The 23140-nt window shown below is 53.7% G+C and overlaps 1 protein-coding gene across 1 annotated transcript; it reads right to left on the reverse strand.

Moving 5' to 3' along the window:
* Nucleotides 1–1119: 1119 nt before the first annotated feature.
* Nucleotides 1120–23025, reverse strand: POLR2A (RNA polymerase II subunit A). Its single transcript, XM_041000321.1, has 29 exons — nt 22517–23025; nt 13682–13814; nt 13417–13553; nt 13147–13320; nt 12774–13055; nt 12298–12459; nt 11978–12198; nt 11669–11801; nt 11232–11356; nt 10924–11134; nt 9953–10162; nt 9689–9857; nt 9475–9569; nt 9136–9339; nt 8764–8986; nt 8297–8480; nt 7914–8085; nt 7715–7820; nt 7411–7616; nt 5660–5884; nt 5290–5536; nt 4855–4955; nt 4196–4300; nt 3914–4096; nt 3598–3801; nt 3302–3488; nt 3083–3196; nt 2764–2913; nt 1120–2651 (listed from the first exon to the last, which is right to left on the reverse strand). The coding sequence occupies exons 1-29, from the start codon at nt 22607–22609 to the stop codon at nt 1495–1497; spliced, it is 5913 nt and encodes a 1970-aa protein (XP_040856255.1). The 5' UTR covers nt 22610–23025; the 3' UTR covers nt 1120–1494.
* Nucleotides 23026–23140: the final 115 nt, after the last annotated feature.

The following is a 23140-nucleotide window of genomic DNA, read 5'->3' on the forward strand; positions in this document are numbered from 1 at the left end:
CTTGATCGCTTATAACTAAATGGGTTTCGTTTTAGTCTCAAACCAACAAAGGCTTATGGATAATGTAACATATTTTAAGGCTGAAATTTAAGGATGTTGAATTGGCTGCTTATAGTTGGCCATATCTTACTTAAGTATTAGTATCTATTTTTTTTTAAAGATTTATTTATTTTTATTGGAAAGGTAGATGTACAGAGAGGAGGAGAGACAGAGAGGAAGATCTTCCCTCTGATGATTCACTCCCCAAATGGCTGAAACAGCCGATGCTATGCCGATCCAAAGCCAGGAGCCAGGAGATTCTTTCCGGGTCTCCCACGTGGGTGCAGGGTCCCAAAGCTTTGGGCTGTCCTCAACTGCTTTCCCAGCCCAAGGCAGGGAGCTGGATGGGAAGCGATGTGCCGGATTTAGAACTGGCACCCATATGGGATCCTGGACGCATTCAAGGTGAGGACCTTAACCATTATGCTATTTATAAATTTTTAAAAAAGATTTATTTTTACTGGAAAGGCAGATTTATGAAGAGGAGATAACAGAAAGATCTTCCATTTGCTGGTTCACTCCCCAGTCACAACAGCCAGAGCTGAGCCAATCCAAAGTCAGGAGACAGGAGCTTCTTTTGGATCTCCCATGTGGGTGCAGGGTCCCAAGACTTTGGGGCTGTCCTTGACTGCTTTCCCAAACCACAAGCAGGGTCTAGATGGGAAGTGGAGCAGCTGGGACATGAACTGGTGCCCATACGGGATCCTAGCACTTGGAAGTGATGGATCAGCCAGTTGATCCGAAGGACCAGCCCCTGAATAAGTTTCTTTAAAAATGTTTCTGGGACAGATGTAGTACAACAGATGTAGTTAAGTTGTTGGGCTCTGGTTCCCATAATGTAGGAGGGGGCGACTGTGTACCCAGCACAGAGCTGTCTCGGCATTTGTCCTTGGAGCCAGCATGTCATCCACTTACATTCCTGCCCCAACTTCACTTCACAGTCAGTAGACACTGACTGCAACCCAGCCTAGCCCCCAGCCCAGCCCAGCTCCCAGCCCAGCCCCCAGCCCAGCCCAGCTCTCAGCTCAGCTCCCTCAGACTCTAATCAGGCATCCAACACACACACAGGTTTTGGTCAAAATTAGTAAACTTTATTTAAACTTCCAAAAAATAAAATAACAGACAAAAGGCAGCTTTAGCTTTGTTCTGATAGTACCAAACTGGAAACAGAATTATCCTATGAAGGAAACATCCTCTTCCCCCAGTTGAGCCACAGGTGAGCTCTTCACGTCAGGGTCAGACGTGGCAGGTGGGGTGGAGTCATAGCTAGCACATGGGGTCTGAGACAACACGTGTAGATAAGATGCAAAGAACCTCAGAAATGGGGTTCTGAACTTCAACCAGAACTTGTCACAAGGAACTATATACAAAGGAGCCAGGCGGGAGGCCTGTGGCCTGTGCAGTAGGGGAGGGGACAGCAGGCGCTAGCCAGCTGCCACCGCGTCCCGCTCACCCTCAGTTCTCCTCGTCGCTGTCGTCCGGACTGATGGCTGGGCTGGTGAGGCTGTAGGTGGGGCTGGTGGGCGAGTAGCCAGGCGAAGTGGGCGAGTATGTAGAGCCCTTGGGGGAGGTGGGTGAGTAGGTGGGGCTGGTGGGTGAGTACTTCGGGGAAGTGGGTGAGTAGGTGGGGCTGGTGGGCGAGTACTTGGGTGAGGTCGGGGTGTACACAGGAGAGGTTGGTGAGTACGTGGGAGACGTGGGTGAGTACTTGGGGGTAGTAGGCGAATAGGTAGGGCTGGTGGGTGAGTACTTGGGTGAGGTGGGCGAGTACTTGGGGCTGGTAGGTGAGTACTTGGGAGAGGTTGGGGTGTACTCTGGTGAGCTGGGGCTGTAGGAAGGGCTGGTTGGGGTGTACTTGGGTGAAGTGGGGCTGTAGCTGGGTGAGCTCGGGCTGTAGCTGGGTGAGCTCGGGGTGTAGGTTGGAGACTGCGGGGTGTATCGCGGGCTGGAAGGGGAGTAGCTGGGTGAGGTGGGAGAATAGCTGGGGGAAGTTGGAGAGTAACTTGGAGAGGTGGGGCTGTAGTTGGGGCTGGTCGGTGTGTAGTTGGGGCTCGTAGGCGAGTAGCTGGGTGATGTCGGGCTGTAGCTGGGTGACGTTGGGGTGTAATTTGGACTGGTTGGAGAATAATTAGGACTAGTAGGTGAGTAGCTTGGAGAAGTCGGTGAGTAGCTTGGAGAAGTCGGTGAGTAGCTTGGGGATGTTGGGGAGTAGCTGGGCGAGGTGGGGGAGTAGCTGGGTGAAGTTGGGGAGTAGCTGGGGGAGGTGGGCGAGTAGCTGGGAGATGTGGGCGAGTAGCTGGGGGAGGTGGGCGAGTAACTGGGGGATGTGGGTGAGTAGCTGGGGGAGGTCGGAGAGTAGCTTGGCGAAGTCGGGGAGTAGCTAGGAGAGGTAGGAGAGTAGCTGGGGGAAGTGGGAGAGTAGCTAGGGGAGGTAGGAGAGTAGCTGGGCGAAGTGGGACTGTAATTGGGGCTGGTTGGAGAATAGGATGGAGAGGTTGGGGAGTAGGAGGGTGAAGTGGGGGAGTAGGAAGGACTCTGGGGTGTGTAACCCCCTGGGGAGCGGGGCTCGTATGCAGGTGATGTTGGTGAGTAGCTGGGAGACATGGCACCCCCTGTGGGAGAAAAAACAGTAAGGGAGGTGAGTGAGAGAAAACCTGGAAGGGAAGGAACGATCCAGGAGGAAGAGAAGGCGAAGAGCCTTCAGGGCAGATGGCGGCCACTCACCTGGGGAAGGGATGTATGGGCTGGAGGGGCCTGGGGAGCCGGGTGAGCCCGGTGTGGGTGACCAGGCAGGGGAGTAACCGGGGCTGAAGCCACTGGCATCTGAAGCAGCACTGGGCGAGAAGCCAGCTGCTCCCGGGGTCATTCCACTCCCTGAAATGGAAGCAGGTTCAAACCAGTTGGTGCAGGAGCCCCATGGAGTGCCCCTTTCCCCAGCCCTCCAGGCAGGCCTGTGGCCCCCAACAAAGGCCACTCACTGTTCACCATCTGAGGCACCCATGGGGCCCACACCAAGGCCCTCTTCCCAGACTGTTTTACTCACCCACGCTGGGGGACCAGGCACCGTAGGCTGGGGTTGCACCTTGGTTCCAGGGTGTCATGGCCGGAGAGATTCCTCCCATGGGACTGGGGGCCGAGCCGAAGAACATGCCAGTGGCTACAAACATGCAGGTAGGGATTCAGGAGGGGCAGCCTCTCCAGGCCACTGCTACCTTCCGCCCCTGGATGCCTGCCCACCCACCCACCGAGGCCCTGCACTCACGTCCGGCAGCTCCCAGGCCAGGGATGTTGGTGGGGATCTCCATGCCATATTTGCACTTCTCGGCATCGAGTAGGAGGTCGAAGCAGCCAGTGCCTGCAGGTGCCAGCTGGCCCAGCATGATGTTCTCTGAGACCCCCTTCATGGGGTCGCTCTCCCCATGGGCAGCGGCTTCCATGAGCACATCCACCTGAACAGCCGGGAGGAGACAGCCCCTCAGCCCTTGTCACTCAGCCCTGACCGGCCAGCCTGGTTCCCCGCCACCACCCTCCGCCATCCTGCTCAGGTGCTGCCCTCACCGTTTCCTCAAAGGAACATTTCATGAGGGGACCAGTATCCTGGCGGTTGACTCCGTGCCGAGTGATGGCCATCAAGTGGCCCCGGCAAGTCATGGTATCACACAGGAGGGCCAAGTGCCGGTAATTGACATAGGAACCATCGAAGGAGATGACGTGGTAGAGCTCCCGCTCCAGTGCCTTCCGCACAGCCTCGATGCCCAGCACCTATGGGGCAGGGGATAGGAGAGGAGTCAAGGCTGCGTAGCTCTGTCCCCTCCTCCCCGCACACCTTGAGTGGAGAGCCGAGGACACGGGGCCTGAAAGCCAGAGGGCTCACCGTGAAGATCTCCACGATGTCATTGGACGTGGTGCGTACAGGGTCCACGTCCTTCTCGCTCAGCACCCGCATCAAGCTCACGCCGTCCGTTTCCAGGATCCACTCCTGCAGGGCCTTGAACTCGCCGTCCTCCGTGATGATGATCTTCTTCTTGTTGTCTGTCTGCGGCAAGTGCATGTACACCTGGGGGGTGGGGGGGGACACAGGCAACGTGGGTTGGTGGCGTGCCGAGCTGTGGTGCAGCTGGGAGGACAGAGGGCTGTTTCAGGAGGAGCAGCTGACCTTGCTGATCTGCTCGATGCCCTGCAAGGTCATGTCTGTCAGCATGTTGGACTCAATGCAGCGCAGAAAAACATCATCATCCATCTTGTCCACCACCTCCTCCTCCTGCCACGAGAGATGCGAGCACTTACAGAAAGAACCTGCTGTTCTCTTCCAGATTCCACAGCCTCTCCAAGGACCCAGAGCCAGCCAGCAGCCTGCTTCCTGAGCTCCAGGAGATTATCTATCACTGTGACTTTACGATAATATCAAAAGGAGGGCCAGCACCGCCACAGAGTAAAGCCGGCACTTGCATCATGACACTTCAAGAATTCTTGCAACTATTTAAGCATCAGGTACTCACACATGCTCAACAGTCTCTTAGGAGCCAGGCCAGGGGCAAAGTCACCAGTCAAACCCATAGTCCCACTCTTGTGACACAGGAGTTCCTGCTCCCCCTGTACAATCTGGCCCGCCCACGCACTGTACTGCCAGAATCACCTGTGGGGACCTGGGGCAGGAGCACGCCCTCCCCCTAACCCCTTCTGTTCTACTTGGCTGTTGTGCTGGACTTGAAAGACACCACTGCTACACTCCACGTCCCTCAGGGAGGGGCGTCCCCAGTGCTGCCTGCACCTGCCACTCCCTGCCAACCAGCCAGCAGTCCTGGGGCCCTGTACCTCCTGCATCTTGTTTTCATCACTGTTCATGATGCGGATCCGCAGCACCAGCTTCTCAGCATTGTCATCATTGAAGATGCAATTCAAGTCATCGCCAAACCCTGAGGGGACACAGTGAGCTGTGAGAAGGGGGCCATGCCTGGCAGGACTCCCGCCTAGCCACATTTCCTCTGCAGCTCCACTGGCCTCTGCACAGAGCCTTCCTTTTCTGTAGAACCCCTTTCTAGAAGGAAAAAAACACTGAGAAAAGAAAAGGTACAGATGTGGAGGTGCCAAGATCACCTCTGTGACCTCGAGGCCAGATGCTGTGGAGGGCAGAACTGGAACCCAAATGGCGGGGGTGGTGGCTTTTTTCCAGCACTCAAGTGCAGTACCCTGGCCAGGGGTTGGCACCCCTGTGGAACTCCCACGCAGGGTCTGTCCACACAGTCTCACCAGCATTGATCTTCTCGGCAATCTGCTCCATGGTCAGTTTTCGGTCAGTCATGTGCTTCCGGTCCAGCTCCACTCGCAACAGCCAGGGGGAGATGCGGGCCACGTCAAAGTCTGGCATCTCGTAGTAGACATTCACCCACTCCTGATCCTCAGCCACCACGGTGCTCTGGGGGTTGGGGTCGTAGTAGATGGCTGTGTTGGCGGTCACCTTCCTCAATGTTGTGTGTTCCAGGCGGCACAGAATGTCCTGGAAGAGACAGGAACTCAGGCATCGGGGCAGCTTTGAAGGCCTTTTCCAAGATGGGAACCCGAACCCTGGTCTAAGACAGAGAGTTCACCTCCTCTTCCAGCCTGGGACCCTGACCCTTACCTTGGCCCTCTCAGCATCACGTGCAGACTGACCCAACAGGAAGACAGTGAGCGAGGGGGTCTTTGGCTTCTTGGAGATGTTGATGAGCTCCTTCAGTCGTGGCACACCCAGCGTTACGTTCTTGGCTGACACACCAGCATAGTGGAAGGTGTTCAAGGTCATCTGGGTAGCGGGTTCCCCGAGCGACTGTGCAGCCAGGGCTCCCACCATCTCCCCGGGATGAGCCTAGGGAAAGGTCAATGTCAGACAAGGCCAGTCTCTCTTCTGAGTGGCAGTGGGAGGCAGTTAGGGTTGGAAACATCCACTCATTTTATTTTTGTTTCCTAAGATTTATTTTTATTGGAAAGGCAGATCCACAGAGAGAAACAGAAAGATCTTCCATCCTCTGGTTCACTCCCCAAGTGGCCACAACGGCCAGAGCTGAGCCAACGAAAGCCAGGACCAGGAGCTCCTGTTGAGTCTCCCATGTGGGTGGCAAGGTCCCAAGGCTTTGGGCAGTCTTCTACTGCTTTCTCAGGACAAGGCAGGGAGCTGAATGGGAAGTGGAGTAGCTGGAACATGAACTGGTGCCTGTATGGGATCCTGGTGTAAGGGACTAGCCAATTTAGCCACCATGCCAGACCCCCAACTCATCTTAAAGGAGACATAGCAGAGACTAACTGTGGAACAGCAGAGAAAGTCATAAAACCAATTCTGTTTGGCCTTCTTCTTGGATACAGCTTTGAATTACTACATATCATATAGCCCTTGATATGCTGCAAATTTAGAACAAAATACTCCAGCTGCGATCTAAAACTGCCCACGTACATCATTTTACATAATGAAATCACACTCCATAAAACTCAACCTAGTGCATGGGTTAAGCTGAGCAGTAGCATCCTCTATCAGAACACTGGTGTGAGTCCTGGCTGCTCTGTTTCCAATCCAGCTCCCTGTTCATGTACATGGGAAGGCAGTGGAAGAGGCACGCCCTGCCACCCACTCTGGAGACGTGGATAGAATTCCCAATTCCTGCCAGGTCCAGACCTGACTGCTGTGACCACCTGGGGAAAATGAACCAGCAAATACAAATTCTCCTTCTCTGCCACTCTACCTTTCAAATAAGTTAAAATCTTAAAACAAAACAAAAAAAAGAACTTAGTCTACCAATGAACACAGGTTATCTTGCCATTTGAGTCCTCTTTCATTTGTTTTGGTAGTGTTTGGCACCATTCCTAAATGTATTTCTAATTACTAATTTATAAAATTAGATCAGATTCAAAAGATGCCTGGAATTATGCTTTTCCCAGTATCCTATAAAATCCTCGGACAGCGAAAGCATGTTCCAGTATTCATCTCTTTTTCACCAACTCCAGTTTCCCACCCCTGTCTAAATTAGAATCCTATACAACATTACAGAATGATGCTATTTCCTAAGCCAACTACACGATTCATTTCCTGTACAATCGCTCTCTGAGCTTCAGTTTTTGTGGCTGCCACAAAATCTCTCCCTCAACAGGCTCACCAATGCCACCAGACGCAGGACCTGGTCCACAGCAAGCCGCCGGTCAGCTTGCTCTGGAGGGGTCTTAAAAAGTTCTCAGAAAAATGTTTTTTATGAAAAAAAAACTACCCATGGATTTAAAATTGTTTTTGCACTACCAAAATAAACCTTTCTTTGAATTCTTTACTGTGACTTTTAAAGTTCTGTGTTTTGGGTGATGGGGAACTACAGGGGACCCTCGAAGCTGATGAGGGAGCTTTACACTCACAATGGCCTGATTGAATTTGGACTCAATCTCCCCCAGCAGCCAGTCGAAGGCCTCTCCGCTGAGTCGAAACTCCTCGGCCATGCGGCGCGAGCACAGCGTGGAGCGCAGGTGGATGTTGAAGAGCAGCGTGGCGTTCTCCTGCGCCTGCCGGCTCAGTGGGTCGTCCCCATTCACAATCACCAGCTTCTTGCTCAGTTCTTTGACTCCTGGGAAGTGCAGAAGGGCCAGAAGGACTGTCACACAGAGGATCCTGGAGGCAGATGCCCTCCTAGTCCCCCTTCCCTGGCCAGAAGCAGGCACTCACCCTCCACCACTTTGATGGGGTGGAGGTCGGAGGGCAGGCGAGGGTTGATGTGGAAGATCTTCTGTGCATTCCAGATCATGCGCAGCAGGTTACATGGAAGAACGACCTAGGGGAGAGGGAGACCCATGGGAGATGCAGGTCAGGGTCAGCCAGCCAGCCGCAGCGGTGGCGTTTCCCAGGCCAGAGCTGTTTCACGCACCTTGCTGTCACCAGTCGGGAAGATGACCCTGAGCACTTCGCGGTCCTCACGCATTCGCTCAAACTCACGCTCCAGCTCGTTCTGAATGTGGGCGTTGCTCAGCACATCCTTTACCAGGTCCTCCTGCAGGGTGCGCCGCAGCGCCCTCTCATTGGTGTAATCAAAGCGGAACCTGTAGGGGACAAGGGGCATAGGAAGGTGTCTCATCCACCTTGATAGGGGCTTTGGCAGACTCAGAGTGCCCCATGCATCTGCTCTGTACTGTGCTGCAGGGATCAGGCCTCCTCCTCACCCCCAAGTGGCTACCACTTGGGGCCACGAGCTGGGCTTCTCCAACCCAGCCCTGAACCCCATGGGGCGAGAGCACCCGTCTGCTTCCTCACTTCTTTTCGAATGCCTTGTTGGAGGGCTTCAGCGTGGCTAGGTTCTGGAACTCCACACTCTCGCCCGCCAGGCCGTCCTCGCCATAGCGCAGCTGCACCACCTGGTTGATGGAGTTGCGCACGGTGGCATCATACTTCACCATCACTGACTCCATGGACTTGATGAGCCGTCGCTGGATGTATCCTGGGTGAGGGAACCAGTGCTAAGCCACAAAGCAGGAAGAGGATGACAGAGCCCAAAGGCCCAGTCAGGAGCCTTTTAATCCACAGTAAGATGGGCTGGAGCCTAGGGGCGTGCTAGGCCAGGAACAGAGCCCACAGCCCTGTCCCTGCAGCACAGCTGCCATGAAATGACCAGAACCAGAGCACCTGCCAGCCCTTGAGCTTCACTCTGGAAAAAGACTTGGGCATCCGATCCCCCCACCAGGGGTCTCTCAGCCTGTGGAGAGTCCCGGGGAAGGCCTCACCTGTCTCAGCAGTTTTGACGGCTGTGTCGATGAGCCCCTCACGCCCTCCCATGGCATGGAAGAAGAACTCAGTCGGTGTGAGGCCGGCCAGGTAGGAGTTTTCCACGAAGCCACGGCTCTCGGGCCCGTAGTCATCCTTGATGAAGTGAGGCAGAGTCCGGTGCTTAAAGCCAAACGGGATCCGCTTGCCCTCAACGTTCTGCTGCCCGACAACAGCAATAACCTGGGGGCCAGAAAGGCAGATGCATTTATTCCTCCGGCACCAGAGCTCCCACCCCCTCCCCGCCGAGAGCCCCATTGTCCCAACCCAACCCCTTTCTTCCTCTACGCAGACTTCTGTGTGGCCCCTGTCAGCCAGTCAAGGCTCGTCACCTGGGAGATGTTGATCTTAGAACCTTTAGCTCCGGACACGACCATGGACTTGAAGTTGTTGTACTCAGACAGGGATTTCTGGGCAGAGGAGCCAGTCTTGTCTCGGGCATCGTTGAGAATGCGATTCACCTGATTCTCGAATGTCTGCCGCAGCGTGTTGCCTGGGGTGGGCTCCAGCTCGTTGTTATGGGCCTTCTCGATGACCTGGAGATGGCGTGGTCAGCGAGACATGACTCCAGATCCAACCCCGTCCCTCGAACCTGTGCTCTTGCTAGTTAGTGTCAGGCTCAAACTGCCAGAGAGCCTCTCACTCAGTCTCTGCCCACTCCTCCCTCTTACCTCAATCACATCCTGTTTGGCTTTTTTAATAGTGTTCTGAATGTCCTGGTAAGTCTTAGAGTCAGCGATGGAGTCCCCAATGCCAATGGTGTGACCTGGAGGTGAGGACAGGAATAAGCAAGCCCCACTTGGGACTTCCGGAGCAGCCACGAGGGTAAGCTGGACAGACAGCAAACCCAGGGAGAGGAGGGGGCTTCTGGGAGCCGCTGCCTACCTTCGATGAGCAGCCAGTTGTTGATGACGGTCTGAATGTTGGAGTAGAAGAGGCGAGTGACGTCGTGGCCCATCTCCAGGTAGGAGATGTGCACCAGGGAGCCAGCCGAGGTACCCAGGGACTTCTTACACAGGATGCCCATGATCAGCTCGCCGTTCTCCACCACCACCTGCAGGCGGACAAGGCATGCCTCCCTCAGCGCCTCTTCTGGTCCGGACTCCCGTGCCCACACCGCCTATCCCTACCAACGTGCCAAATCCCTACCTTTGTGTCCCCTGGGGAGATGTGCTTGTAAGGGCCGCTGTCTTCATCGTCAGGGTGGGTACTGTGGGTGCGGATGCAGTTGATATGGCCGGGGATGATGAGTGAGAAGATCTGCTTGCCCGTCCACAGCGGTCGAGGCTTCAGGATGGCGGGCTGTGGCACCTTCCCATCCCATGTGGACAGGAACATGAGGAGGTTCATCACTTCCCCCTGAGACACACAGGGCAGGACACACAGGAAGTCACACTGTTGGCCTCATCCCCCAGCACTGTCAGCAAGGCGGCTAGCTTGCAGGGCAGAGGTGTTGGGCTGCGCACCTCTCCAAATGAAATTCACTGCAATAATGAGACTCAGATTTGTTTCAACAATAAACCCCAATTTTTTTTGCCTTTAAGAATTCTTTTTAGGGGACCTGGTGTGGTAGCCCCAGTGGCTAAAGTCCTCACCCCGCAAGTGCCAGAAAGTCAGATTTACAGAGAAAAGGAGAGAGAGAGAGAGAGAGAGAGAGAGAGAGAGAGAAAGAGAGAAAGATCTTCTATCCGTGGGTTCACTCCCCAAGTGGCCACAAGGGCCAGAACTGAGACAGTCTGAAGCCAGGAGCTTCTTCCGGGTCTCCCACACAAGTGGCAGGGTACCAAGGCTTTGGGTGTCCTCTCCTGCTTTTCCAGGTCACAAGCAGGGAGTTGGAAATGGAGCAGACAGGATACAAACAGGCACCCATATGGGATCCCAGCGCATGCCAAGGCAGGAACTTTAGCTACTAGGCTACCACACCAAGCCCTTAAATTTCTTTTAATGATTAGGAAGTGACAAGACCTTGAATTGTACAAAATGTCAAGACATTAAGTGAGGAGCCAAAGCCAAGGTGAATGACCTTTCTCAACTCCCCATTCCACTTCATCAAGTCAGGAACGAATCACAACACTTCCTGCCCCAGCCAGAGCCCCTGCCCGCCCGCGTGGACCACACACCCGCTCAAGGAAGACGTCTCTCTTGGTGAACTTGCGCACGGCGGTGAGTGTGTCCTGCACAATACCCATGACCGGCCGGTTGCTCTGTGGCGTGACAATCATGCGAGGCACCATGGCCAGCTCCTGGATCTCGGCCCGTGTCTCCAGGGACTGTGGCAGGTGCAAGTTCATCTCATCCCCATCAAAGTCTGCATTGTACGGAGTTGTCACACTGCAGCCAAAGAGAGAAGTCAGTGGCGGGTAGACAGCGGCAGCGAAGCTGGAAGCGGCCTGGCCACCCCTGCTCCTGCTCCCGGCCAGGGACTGACCTAAGATTCAAGCGGAAAGTAGACCAGGGGAGGATGCGGACCCGATGCCCCATCATGGACATTTTGTGCAGAGTTGGCTGCCGGTTGAAGATGACAATGTCCCCGTCACACATGTGCCGTTCCACCTAGGGAGGCAATGCATGGGAAAGGTCTCAGTGGAGAAGGCAAGCCAAGAGGGAAAGGACAATGGATTGACAAGGTCCTGTCGGCTGGAAGAGATGATTGTGGGTGCTGTTGCACTCGAAAAAGTCACAACACTCTCCCTGGGCCAGATAACTGGTGACTGGGAGCAAACCGACACAGAACCCACCGACCTCAAGGAACTCGGTCTGAGGAACAAACCGACAGATTCTAACTAAAAATAGCCCAATCCCTGCTCCCCACTCCAGGAAGCTTCCGGCTCAGGTGGGCAGCAGGAGCCCTGGCTAGTTACGTGCCTTGTAGCCTGTCTGTAGGTGAAGGTCACTGGGCTTTGGGTGGAAACGCAAGTCAATGCGATCGCCGTTGTCTCGGATGATGTACTTGGCCCCTGGGTACTGGCTGTTCCCCCTGCGAACCAGTTCCTGCAGTCTAAGGAGAGAGGTGCAGTAAATAAAACACTTCCACAAAGACCCTGAAGCCACCCAACACCCAAAGCCCTGAACTTGCACACCTGGCTCCAAGCCCACTTCCGAGGTGCGGTGTGTAAAGTCCCCAAGGGGAGAAGACCGTGTCTCTCCCAACCCCTCCCATGGGGGAAGGCCCACCTGTCGATGTTGAAGGGAGTGACAATCTCGGCAAAGGTCATGTTGGCGGCGATGGAGCGGGGCACGCCGACCTGGTCGATGGAGAGGTTGGGGTCGGGGGTGATGACAGTGCGGGCAGAGAAGTCCACTCGCTTGCCCATCAGGTTTCCTCGCACACGGCCTTCCTTGCCCTTCAGCCGCTGCTTCAGGGACTTGAGGGGACGCCCGGACTTCTGCATGGCCTGTGAGGGAACACGGAGTGGGACAACTCAGTAGGCAAGGCAGGGCCTTCGTCCAGAGCTCTGAGGCCCAGTGGCCAACTCGGGTTAGCAGGCACTCACTCGGGGCAGGCCGGGCAGCTCGTTGTCCACCATGGTGGCCACGTGGAACTGCAGCAGCTTCACGTCCTCCGCAATGACGTGGGCGGCTGCGCCGTTCTGCTCGTTCCGCCGCAGCTGGTTGTTGATCTTCACGATGTCAGCCAGCTTGTGGGTTAGATCATCCTGGGGTGGGGGAGGGGTGATCAGGGCTGTCAGCCCAGCTGCCTGGGCTGGGTGCGTGGTGCATTCCTGCTGGGTACGCTGGCTACCTCTGGCCTGCATGCCACCCAGGGGACAGATCTGTCACCCATTTTAATGTTGGGGAAGTCTCTTTTGTGCCTGGAATCATATTAATGTCCTCCTTAAATATCAAATGGCTGGAAAGTGGCCGAGTAGTTTTAACCCTGCATCTGTCTCCTTCACACTGCTGGCCTGTGCTCACTGTCACCCTCGCCACCCTGGGAGGGGAAGGAAGGCAGCGTCCTAGGGCCACTGACCTGGTTGCGCGCGGAGCCCTGCATCACCACAGCAGGCCTCACGGAGAGTGGAGGCACGGGCAGCACCGTGACAATCATCCACTCAGGCCGGGCGTAGCGCGGCTCCATGCCCAGCACGAAGCACTCCTCATCCGAGATGCGCTTGAAGATCTCGTGCACTCGCTCGGGACTCAGCAGGATCTTCTTCTCCTGGGAGTCCTCATTCACGTGCTTCCACTCAGCATACAGCTCCAGGCCCGAGCGCCGGATCCGGGGCTGGTAGCGCCCGCAGCCCCCGTGGCCCTTTCAAGGGGAGAAGGGCAGTCAGGGTTGGAGGACAGGCCGCTCCCATGCCACACCAGTCCCTCCTGCAGCCTCCTGCCGGCCCAGTCACCTTTTCCTTGGTCAGATCCTCGTCGCCCTCGGGCTGCTCCACTCCAAACTTGTTGTCCATCTCCTCCCCGCCCTCGCAGATGTTTTTGCCTTTGCAGAGGTCGTAGACGTGAGTGAGCCGCTTCTTGGGCTGGCCCTTGGACTTGGCCAGGATGTCCTTGATCTTCGGGTTGTTCTGAACCAGAATGGGGGGGGAGGCAGGGGTGTCATTTGCCCTGCCACCTCCCTCCAGCCAGCTGTCCCTCCCAGGCAGGGCCCCGTCCACACTCACGGAGTCCACAAGAAGTTTGGAGCAGAAGAAGCAGACGCAGCGCAAGACCTTCATGGTCTTTACCAGGAAGCCCACGTGAAACACAGGCTTGGCCAGCTCGATGTGGCCAAAGTGGCCTGGACACTCTGTCATGTTTCCTGTGGGAACAGGTGCCTGATGCTCTCCGCTGCTCACCTTGGAGACGAGGTCACCAGGTGGCCATCCTCAGCCCTGCTTTCCACCCTCTCTCGTCCCTTGGGGATCCTCACCCAACCCCAGCACTCACCTGCACATGTCTGGCAGCGGCCAGTCCGTTCAATCACCCCCTGCCGTGGATCCATCAGGCCCCCAAGCTTGGGACGGCCTCCCTCTGTTGTCTCTGGGTATTTGATACCACCCTCTGTCACGGACATTCGCTTCTATAGGGCAAAACAAAAACAAAAATGAAAACAAAGAAAGGCCTGGAATAGGATTCCTAGATTCTGTGGTTGGGGGATCTGGAACACTTTCAGAGGCAGTCAAACTGCCCGGGGGAACAGCACAAGCTAAAGCTCGCTCGGGGCTCACACTAAGGCTCCATGCAAGTTACCTACCTCACGACTTGCATTTCTTTGGGCCGAATTTTAGATGACTGACATCCATGGGATTTAACCCCAGAAAGAGTAAAGTGTTTAAGGATAAAACAAGCAGAAAGTCAAAGCTGACCTTCTTGCTCTAGGCTGAAGTCAGCCATGAACTTGAGACCCCTCTGTACTGCATCCCTACCAAGAGTATCCAGGTGTCCTGCCAGGAGACTGCCAAGTCGAACTTCACATGCCGATGCAGACGGGCCCTGGGAGACACAGTCTTGCCTCTCCACCCCAATCTCTCTCCTTCTCAAGGGGTTGGCCTGCCAGGACCCTTCCCTGTCCAGACGGACATTTTATCACAAGCTGCAAGAATGTGGTACTAGGACAGCTTGGTGGAAACCATCAGGTGCCAAGTGACTGGCCGGAATCCCTGGGTGGGGAGAGGCAGCACTGTGGTGTAGCCAGTAAAGCTACTGCCTGTGACAGTAGCATCCTATCTGGGTTCTGGCTCAAGTCCCGGCTGCTCTACTTCAGACTCAGCTACCTGCCTCTCTCCAATCCACATGCAGGTAACTAGGATGCTCCTTCTAAAATGAAATCTACACACTGCACCTGCTCGCCCCCAGGATACCCACACTTAGTGGACTGACCCAAAGGATGTCACTATGTTCCCACCTTTGCTGGCACGCACCTCCCAACCCCCCAGCTCCTGCTCCAGGATAGCGTAGACTCCGCTGTGGCCAGGCAGCCATCACGCACCTCCCCACTAAAGCAAGCCGACCCTTCTACAGCCTTACTGTAACACCACGGGCTTTTCCAGGGCAGCCTGGCTTCCCTATAGTGCTCCTCTTGGGCAGGGGGCACCTCCTATCATCCATACCCCACATGCTTGCCTGACACACAGCAGCACCCCAACAAATGTCTGCTAACCTGAGCAGTCTTGCTTAGGACACTGTCCAACCATGGTACAGTCCAACAGTCCAACCAGTCACCCTGACAATGGATTCAATCAGCCCCTGCTGGGTAGAAAGCCAATGGTACCAACACCCCAAGTTCTCCTGAAGGAGAGCCGGCAACACCACAGGCAGACAGGCCTGAGATGTGTGACTGACACCTGACCAGTTGCATGGAGTCCCCTGAGAAGCATGAAAAAGGGTCTGTTCCCTTTGAATGCAACGCAAAAAGGCAAAGGTAGGCATGCACATGACAGGCATGAGTGAGGGGACCAAGGGAACCCTCACTCCAAATCCCACACCTCCCACTGCTCAAAGGCCACGCTCCCTGAGCAAACCCCGCTGCCAGGGACCTGCTCCCAGACATTTGCACTGGGGCCAGGAGATCCCCGGGGGGTGGGCAGGAGCCTCTTGGCTAAAGCCAGGGACTAGTCCTAGAGCAGAGGTTAACAATTCTGGTGGACTGTGAACAAGCAACACCAGCCTCCAAGCACGCACAGGCTCTGCCGACAGGATAAAGGTCAGGCTCCCGAGGGAGTGGCCAGTCACAGGTTGCTGGTGTCACAGGCCTGCCGGGAAGCTCAATAAATATGCGGTCATGCTCCTCAGCCCGCAAGGTCCTCACACTTCGCAATTCTCCCACAGCGTCACTCAGTCTCCTTGCCTGTGCTCCAAGGACCAAAGAATGCTCAAAAGCCCTGTGGCTTTTCAGACCCTCTTTCAAATAAATGTCCATTTATTCTCTAAGAGTCAGCTCAATGTTCTCAAAAGTCTTGGCTACCTCTTATCTGGCCTTATCTCTAGCTTTATCCACACCCCAGCAGGGTTCTCAGGCCAACCTGAATGACTTGGTCACCTTTCTCTGCCACTGGGCTGTAAATCCCAAAGGGCAAGGATCAGGTTGATATTTTATGTATTTTTAAAATTTCTATTTTTGATGTTTACTTGGTTGATAAGGATGCCTGACAATGAGGAGCAGCGATCAGGGTGGGTCATGCTTGAGGCACAGGGCTGAGGAAGGTGAATGGCAAAAACGCTTCCAATTTCCCTTTTCTCCAGTATCCAAGGGGTAGAGGGGAAAAGGGGAGAGACATGGGCTGCTCCCACCTGCTAAGTTGTCAGTACACAGTGGGGATGCCCACTTGATGTGATCCTAGAAACCCCAATGTGGAGAACATCGTGAGGGTCTTTCTTGAGCAGTTTTAAGAATACTGAGACCCTGTCGGTGCCATTGCTGGAAGCTGATCTTTATCCTCAGGCCTGGCACACTCACTGGCACATGGCAGGGCCACAAAGCTACTTGCTGGGTCTATAGGAAATCCCTCCTTAGATTATATGACACTTGGAGATAAGGTTAATCTTATGACTCATCACCTGGCCCACATTCTACCTGAAAGAGTGGATTACTGCTTTAAATCCTTTGAGTTAACAGGTCGTAAATAAAGTCAAGTATACATCTGGGGCCCAGTCAGGGGCCTAGTGGCTACATCCTCGCCTGTGTCCACTGGGATCCCATACGGGTGCCGATTCATGTGCCAGCTGCTCCACTTCCCTTCCAGTTCCCTGCCTGTGGCCTGGGAAAGCAGTCAAGAATGGTAAAAAGCCGTGAGATCCTGCACCCGTGTGGGAGATCCGGAAGAAGCTCCTGGCTCCCGGCTTTGGATCAGCTCAGCTCTGCCTATTGTAGCCATTTGGGGAGTAAACCAGCAGATAGAAGATCTTTCTGTTTCTCCTCTCTGTAAATGTGCCTTTCCAATAAAAATAAATCAGTCTTAAAAAAAAAAGTATATCTCTATATTCATGTCTTTAACAAGCAGGGTTGAGTCCTATATATAGAATCAAGCACCCCATTTCCCCGATTTTGTGTGAATTTTAAATACATCGGATCACTGCAATGACCACAGCCTCTTCAAAATCAATTTCAAGAGTCCTCTGTACATCTGAACCCCCTGCTCCTAAGACTGGAAAATACCTCACCTTAAATGCCACCGGTTCCGAGAGGCCAAGTCACCCTTCCTCCAACCCAAAGCAGAATCACCTGCAATTCCCTCCAAACATAGATGCAGGTGAGGCAGGACAGCATCCACCTGTCCCATAACCCTGCTGCCTGGAGGCGACCCCAAGGTTTTGCAACCACTGTCCCGTGTATTTTTATTTGTTTATTGGCAAGGGATAGAGGCAATCTTCCACCTGCTGGTTTACTTTCCAAATGGCTGAAATAGCCAGGACTCATGAGGCTAAAGTCAGGAGCTCTATCCCGTGTGGGAGGCAGGAAGCCAAGTGTGCAGGCAGGCCTCTGCTGCATTGCAGGTGCATCAGCAGGGAGCTGCATGAGAAGCAGAGCAGCCAGGATTCAAACCAGCACTCAGGCTGCAATGCAAGTCCCAAGCTTGCCACTTCACCTGCCCTATGTCACACATTTGAAAAAAAAAAATACAAATATGTTACCATTTAAACACAAATATGGCATCATCCTATCTGCTGTTCTATATCAGTTTTAACAGCATTCCTCAAGCCAAAGAACCACTGATATTAAGCTCCCAGACTTCAACATTTGCTAAGTATTGTCCCAGAAACCTGTTAGCCATTTGAAAAAAATCATATATACTGAAAAATGCTACTATAGTAAAAGATGTTTCTCTGTTTAAAATGTTATGCCCAAAAATTATTTGGTGCCTGGTGCAGTAGTCTTGTGGCTAAAGTCTTTACCCTGCACGCACCAGGATCCCATAGACGCCAGTTCATGCTCCAGAGGCCCTGCTTCCCATCCAGCTCCCTGCTTGTGGCCTGGGAAAGCAGTTGAGGACGACCCAAAGCCTTGGGCTTCTGTACCCGCAAGGGAAACCCAGAAGAGGCTGAGCTCCAGCCATTGCGTCCACTTGGGGAGTGAAATCAGCGGATGGAAAATCTTCCTCTTTATCCCCTCCTCTCTGTATATCTAACTTTCCAATAAAAATAAATAATACAATATATATATATTTTTTAATTTCTTTCCCAATAACCACAATTAGTCACTATGGCATCAACCAGGCACTGGACAACTTAGAAAAGTTTGAACTCAGATCGGACAGCATTGCCCTACTTCTCGGTCCAGCCGACTTTGACCTGTACTCATCAACTGCGGGAGCACCCAGCTGCACGTGACGTCACTGAAAGGCACTTAGCGCCATCTAATGTTGAGAAAACTGAAAGGCATTAGTAGTTCCTGGGACACTTAACAAGGGCACTCCTGCTTCTCCTGAAAGTGGCAGCCATCTCCTTGCGCCCACCGCCGGCGCGGCAGGTGCAGCAGCGCAGCCTGGGGACTGGATGTGGTCTATCAGGCAGGTCTTGTTCTCTCCTAACAGACCAGACCTGTAGTTCTTCAATCAGATTCCCATCTGCCAATATTTGACTTAAAACTCATTTTCACATAACACTGCAATAATAAAAATGTTCCAACATGTATCGTTGCACACAATTGCTTGATTATTTCATCAACTTATTTATTCAACAACTCCATTACATGCCTATCAGGCATGAAGGCGCTATCTGAGCTGCTGAGGCAGCAGAGAGAAACCATAAACAAGGTCCCTGTGAGATCTGTTACCGATGGAGCTGCAAGAAACAGAATAGCTACTCCTTGCCCCTGACAGATCATAAAGGACAACAAGGTGGAGGACACTTGAGTGAAAGGTGCTACTTAGGGTCAGGTAAGGGCCCCGGCACTATACATCTCAAGGGAGAACACACAGGTAGATGTGGAGCAGGCTGAGGCCCAAGCGATGGCTGTTGGAGTGGCATGCGGGAGGACCAGGGAGTCACAGCAGGCAACAGAAGCCAAGCAGGGATTGCTACCAGGGAGCCCATCATGGAGGACCTCCCACAGAGGGGAGGAGCTGACAGCTTCCTAATGGGCTTCTGGGCAGGGAGAGATGTGATGCAATGGCCCCTCTCTCCTGCTTGACTTAGGGGGACCAAGTGGGGGCTGACTCTGGCCCCCATGGAACAGCTGATGGTGGGGTACCATGGTGATGGCCGCAGGGGGCTGGATTCCAGACAGGTTTCTCGAAAGGCAAGAGACAAAATACCAAGTGGAGAGTGGAGAAAAGAACCAAACCTGCCTTTCAGGTTTCTGACCTCAGGGAAGGAGCGCATATCAAAAGAGAAACCAAGAAATAACTATATTTTAAATAATACTAGATTATTTAAGAAGCACAGAGGGTGCAGCGCAGTAGCCTAGTGGGTAAAGTCCTGGCCTTGCACATGCAAGGATCTCATATGGGCACCAGTTCGTGTCCCGCCCTCTGCTTCCCACCCAGCTCCCTGCCTGTGGCCTGGGAAAGCAGTCAAGGACAGCCCAAAGCCTTGAGACCCTGCACCCACATGGAAGACCCTGAAGAGGCTCCTGACTCCTAGTTTCAGATCAGCTTTTTTCCGGCTGTTACAACCTCCCCTCTGTATATCTGTCTTGCCGATAAAAATAAATAAATCTTAAAAAAAAAAAATCACAAAGAAAGAGAGCAAGCTCCCATCAACTACTTCACACTCCAAACGCATCAAATGGCTTGGATCAAAGTCCAGAGGCAGGGTCAGCTCTTCCACAGGGGGCACAGGAACCACTGCCTCCCTGGGTTTACACTGGCCGGAAGCTGCCACCAGCGGTTGGAGCCAGGAATCCAACCCAGGCCTTCCAGTAAGTGGGTTGCTTAATGCCTGCCCCAGGAATTTTCACATAAGAATACAGCTCTAGGCTTTAGCATCTTGTGGCTAGCAGCCTATAAACACTGATTCAAGTCTTGGCGGCTCCACTTCTCATTCAGCTCTCACTAGTGTGCCTGGGAAGATGGCCCAAGTTTTTGGGGGCCCTGCCACCCATTGGGAGACCCAGATGGAGCACCTGGCTCACACCTGGCCCTCCATGGAGTGAACCAGCACCCCGAGAGCTTTACCTGGCTCTCCCTCTCTGGAACTCTTTCAAATAAATAAATAAAAATAAACCTTTAGGGTCCGGCAGCGTGGCATATCAACTAAAGTCCTCGCCTTCAACACCCTGGGATCCCATATGGGCGCCGGTTCTAATCCTGGCAGCTCCACTTCCCTTCCAGCTCCCTGCTTGTGGCCTGGGAAAGCAATCGAGGTCGGCCCAAAGCGTTGGGACCCTGCACCTGCGTGGGAGACCCGGAAGAGGTTCCTGATTCCTGGCTTCGGATCGGCACAGCACTGGCCACTGTGCTCATTTGGGAGTGAATCATCGGATGAAGATCTTTCTGTCTCTCCTCCTCTCAGTATATCTGACTTTGTAATAAAAATAAATCTTAAAAAAAATGATAAATATACCTTTGAAAGTGCTAGTGCTGAGATCTAAGATACACATATTAGAAGGTGGACAAACTTTTCAAGAAGTTTTACAAAGCTGTCAGACTGTCCACCGAAAACGGTTGTTATCAATTTATTTATTTTTAAAAATGTATTTATTTTTATTGCAAAGGCAGATTAGATTTACAGAGAGGACAGAGGATTTTCCATCCTCTCGTTCATTCCCCCCCCCTGCCCCCCCGGTTGGCCAGAGCTGAGCCAATCCGAAACCAGGAGCTTCTTCTGGATCTCCCACACAGGTGCAGGGTCCCAAGGCTTTGGGCCATCCTCGACTGCTTTCCCAGGCCACAGGCAGGGAACCTAATAGGAAATGGAGCTACAGGGATCCTGGCACTGCAAAGTGAGAACTGAGCCATGTGCCATCAAGTGGCGCTCAGTTTTATCAACTTATTCTACCAAATCTATATAAGCATATATATGCTTATTTCCCAGTATTTTTATCAGCAGGGAAAAATAAGAAAGTTTTATTTTTTAAATTACGTTATTAGTAACCTGAACAATTTAAAATTCATTTTATTTTCATTCCATTTAAAAGGCAGAGCTGGGGTGGGGGGAATCCCAGTGCCTATAGAACTGTGTCACATAATATAATGTAATGTAATTAAAAAAAAAAAAAAAGGCAGAGCTTTTCCACCCAGTGGTTCACTCCCAGGCAAATCCCAGAACTCAATCCAGGTTTCCCAGTGGTGGCAGAGGCCCAAAAGGTGATCCATCACCTGCTCCCTCCCAGAGCAAACTTTAGCAGGAAGCTGGACATTTGGCAGAACCAGGACTCCAACCAGGAACCCTGAAGGAGGGGGAGGGCAGTTGTTCCAAGTGGCAACTTTAACCCCTGCCCCTCAATTTTTCTACTGGTTACCTGCCCAACATCTGTGAATTGCCTATTTATTTCCTTCATTCCTTCTTCTAAATGTGTACTTTCCTGATTTGTAAATGTCCCTCAACTTATATAGTATTAAGAAATCGAATAACCCTGCCCACATATTATAAATCTCTCTTGCTTGATCTGTTTTCTTCAGTTAACTTTGCTTACCATTTCTGATAAACAAAAATGGCTTTTATGTTTATGTAGTGAAATCTGCATTGCTATCACAGGGTGCTTACATTTCAAGATCTCATCAATTCACATATTGTTGTTATTAAGGTTTGCTGTGCCAGTTCAGCCCTCCCAAGACGTGTGTGTGTTTTCTGGTAACTTAAGGCTTTTTTTTTTTTTAACTTAAAGTTCCATCTGGAACCCATTCTGTGGTCTGGTGCAAGGTCAGGACGCTCTGACTCCTCGCACAGCAGAGTTCTGTCCCTCCACCAACAAAACCATTAACTCGGTTCTCTCCAGTCCCAGGCGCCAGCGGCCCTCCCAGGGGGCTAACCCTGCTCTCTGGCCTTTCCCTGCCCCCGACCCCAGCAGCCTTCTGTAAAGAGGAAACTTCATACCACAGTCCTGCCTGAAACGTCCAGCAGCTTCCTGCTCAAGACTGGAGTTTACGGTGCCTCCTACGGCCCACACTGGCCCGGCTTACTCCTGGCCTCCCAGCCCGAGCCTCCCACGCTTGCTATCCCCTCCGCCTGAAAGACTCTCACCCCAGACCTCGGTTTAAATTATTGCTTCTCACTGTTCCAGTAATGTCACCTCCTCCAACAGCTTCCCCGACCCTGACACCTTCCTCAGCAAGGCAGCCCGCCTTAGCGACTCCCCACAGCCACCATTCCGTTTCGCTTTCATTCAAGGAACCCGCCATGAGCCAACTCTCTGGTTCATTCCTTTATTTACAAGCTTATCGTCTCCCCTGCCCCCTTGCCATGGCAGTGATAGTCTGGTCCGCTATGTCGTCTCCCCGTTGCGGCAGGTGCTAGTGCTAGGTAGAGGAGGGGGGTAGAAATCCGAGGTTTTGTTTGCTGTCCAAGCTTGCAAAGAACCCCTAGGGCGCGTCTGATCTCGTTGAACTTGGCCAACTCCCAGGCGTGGAACCCTTCAGCCCGGATCCCCACCCCCAACTCCATCACAACATTAAACTTGCTCAAAACCCGTGCCACAGGTAGCCCTGGCTGGGGGGTGGGGGGCGCGAGGCTGATCCCCCCCTCACTCACTCACACACACACACACACACACACAGCCTGGGCGCCGTGTCCCCCTCCTCCGGGCTCCGGTGTGCCCGGCAACCGAGAGCAGCGCCAAGTTTCCGCAGCCACCATCAAGCCCCGCCCGTCGGGGGAAGGCGGGGGCACGGCCGAGCAGCTTACCAGCTCATCCGGACTGAGGACTCCGAACTGCACTCTCTTGATGGTGCGCAGCGGGCATGCGCTGTCCCCGGAGGGTGGGCCGCCCCCGTGCATGGCCGAGCGGGCGCGCTGCGCAGGCGCAAACCTCGCTACAAAAAGGCTGCGCCGCCGCCGCCCAGGCGCTCAGATCCCGTCGGGGCGGCCACCGGGAAGGACTTCCCCGAGCAGGGGAGGAAAGAGCGGGAGGGAGGGAGGAGGTGGGGGAGGGAAGAAGGCCGGGAAATGAGAAAGGAGAGCAGCCCGTCTTCCCCCTTCCCGGAGATGATTTTTTTTTTCGGCTCTTAAAAAAAAAAAAAAAAGAGGGGAGGGGAGGAAAGGTAAAGGTTTCGGGAAGGAGGAAGAAGAAAAAAGGGTAACGAATAAATAAGTAACCGGGATCCAGAACGGCAGAGGTTACGGCAGTTTGTCGCTCCCCCTTCCGGGAGCCGCCTTCTTCCCAACCGTCCCGGCCGCGCTCTCAGCGCTTCTGAAGAGCGAGCCGGCCGAGTGACGCCTTTTATAGCCTCGCCCGACGTCCCCGCCCCTTCCTTTCCCGCCCTCCCTTGCGCTACGGGGCCGCCGGCACCGGCCCGCACGGGACCCGCG

The sequence above is a fragment of the Ochotona curzoniae genome, unplaced genomic scaffold (assembly GCF_017591425.1).
Source record: "Ochotona curzoniae isolate NIBS_2020 unplaced genomic scaffold, NIBS_Ocur_1.0 scaffold_2453, whole genome shotgun sequence".
NCBI classification, from domain to species: Eukaryota; Metazoa; Chordata; class Mammalia; order Lagomorpha; family Ochotonidae; genus Ochotona; species Ochotona curzoniae.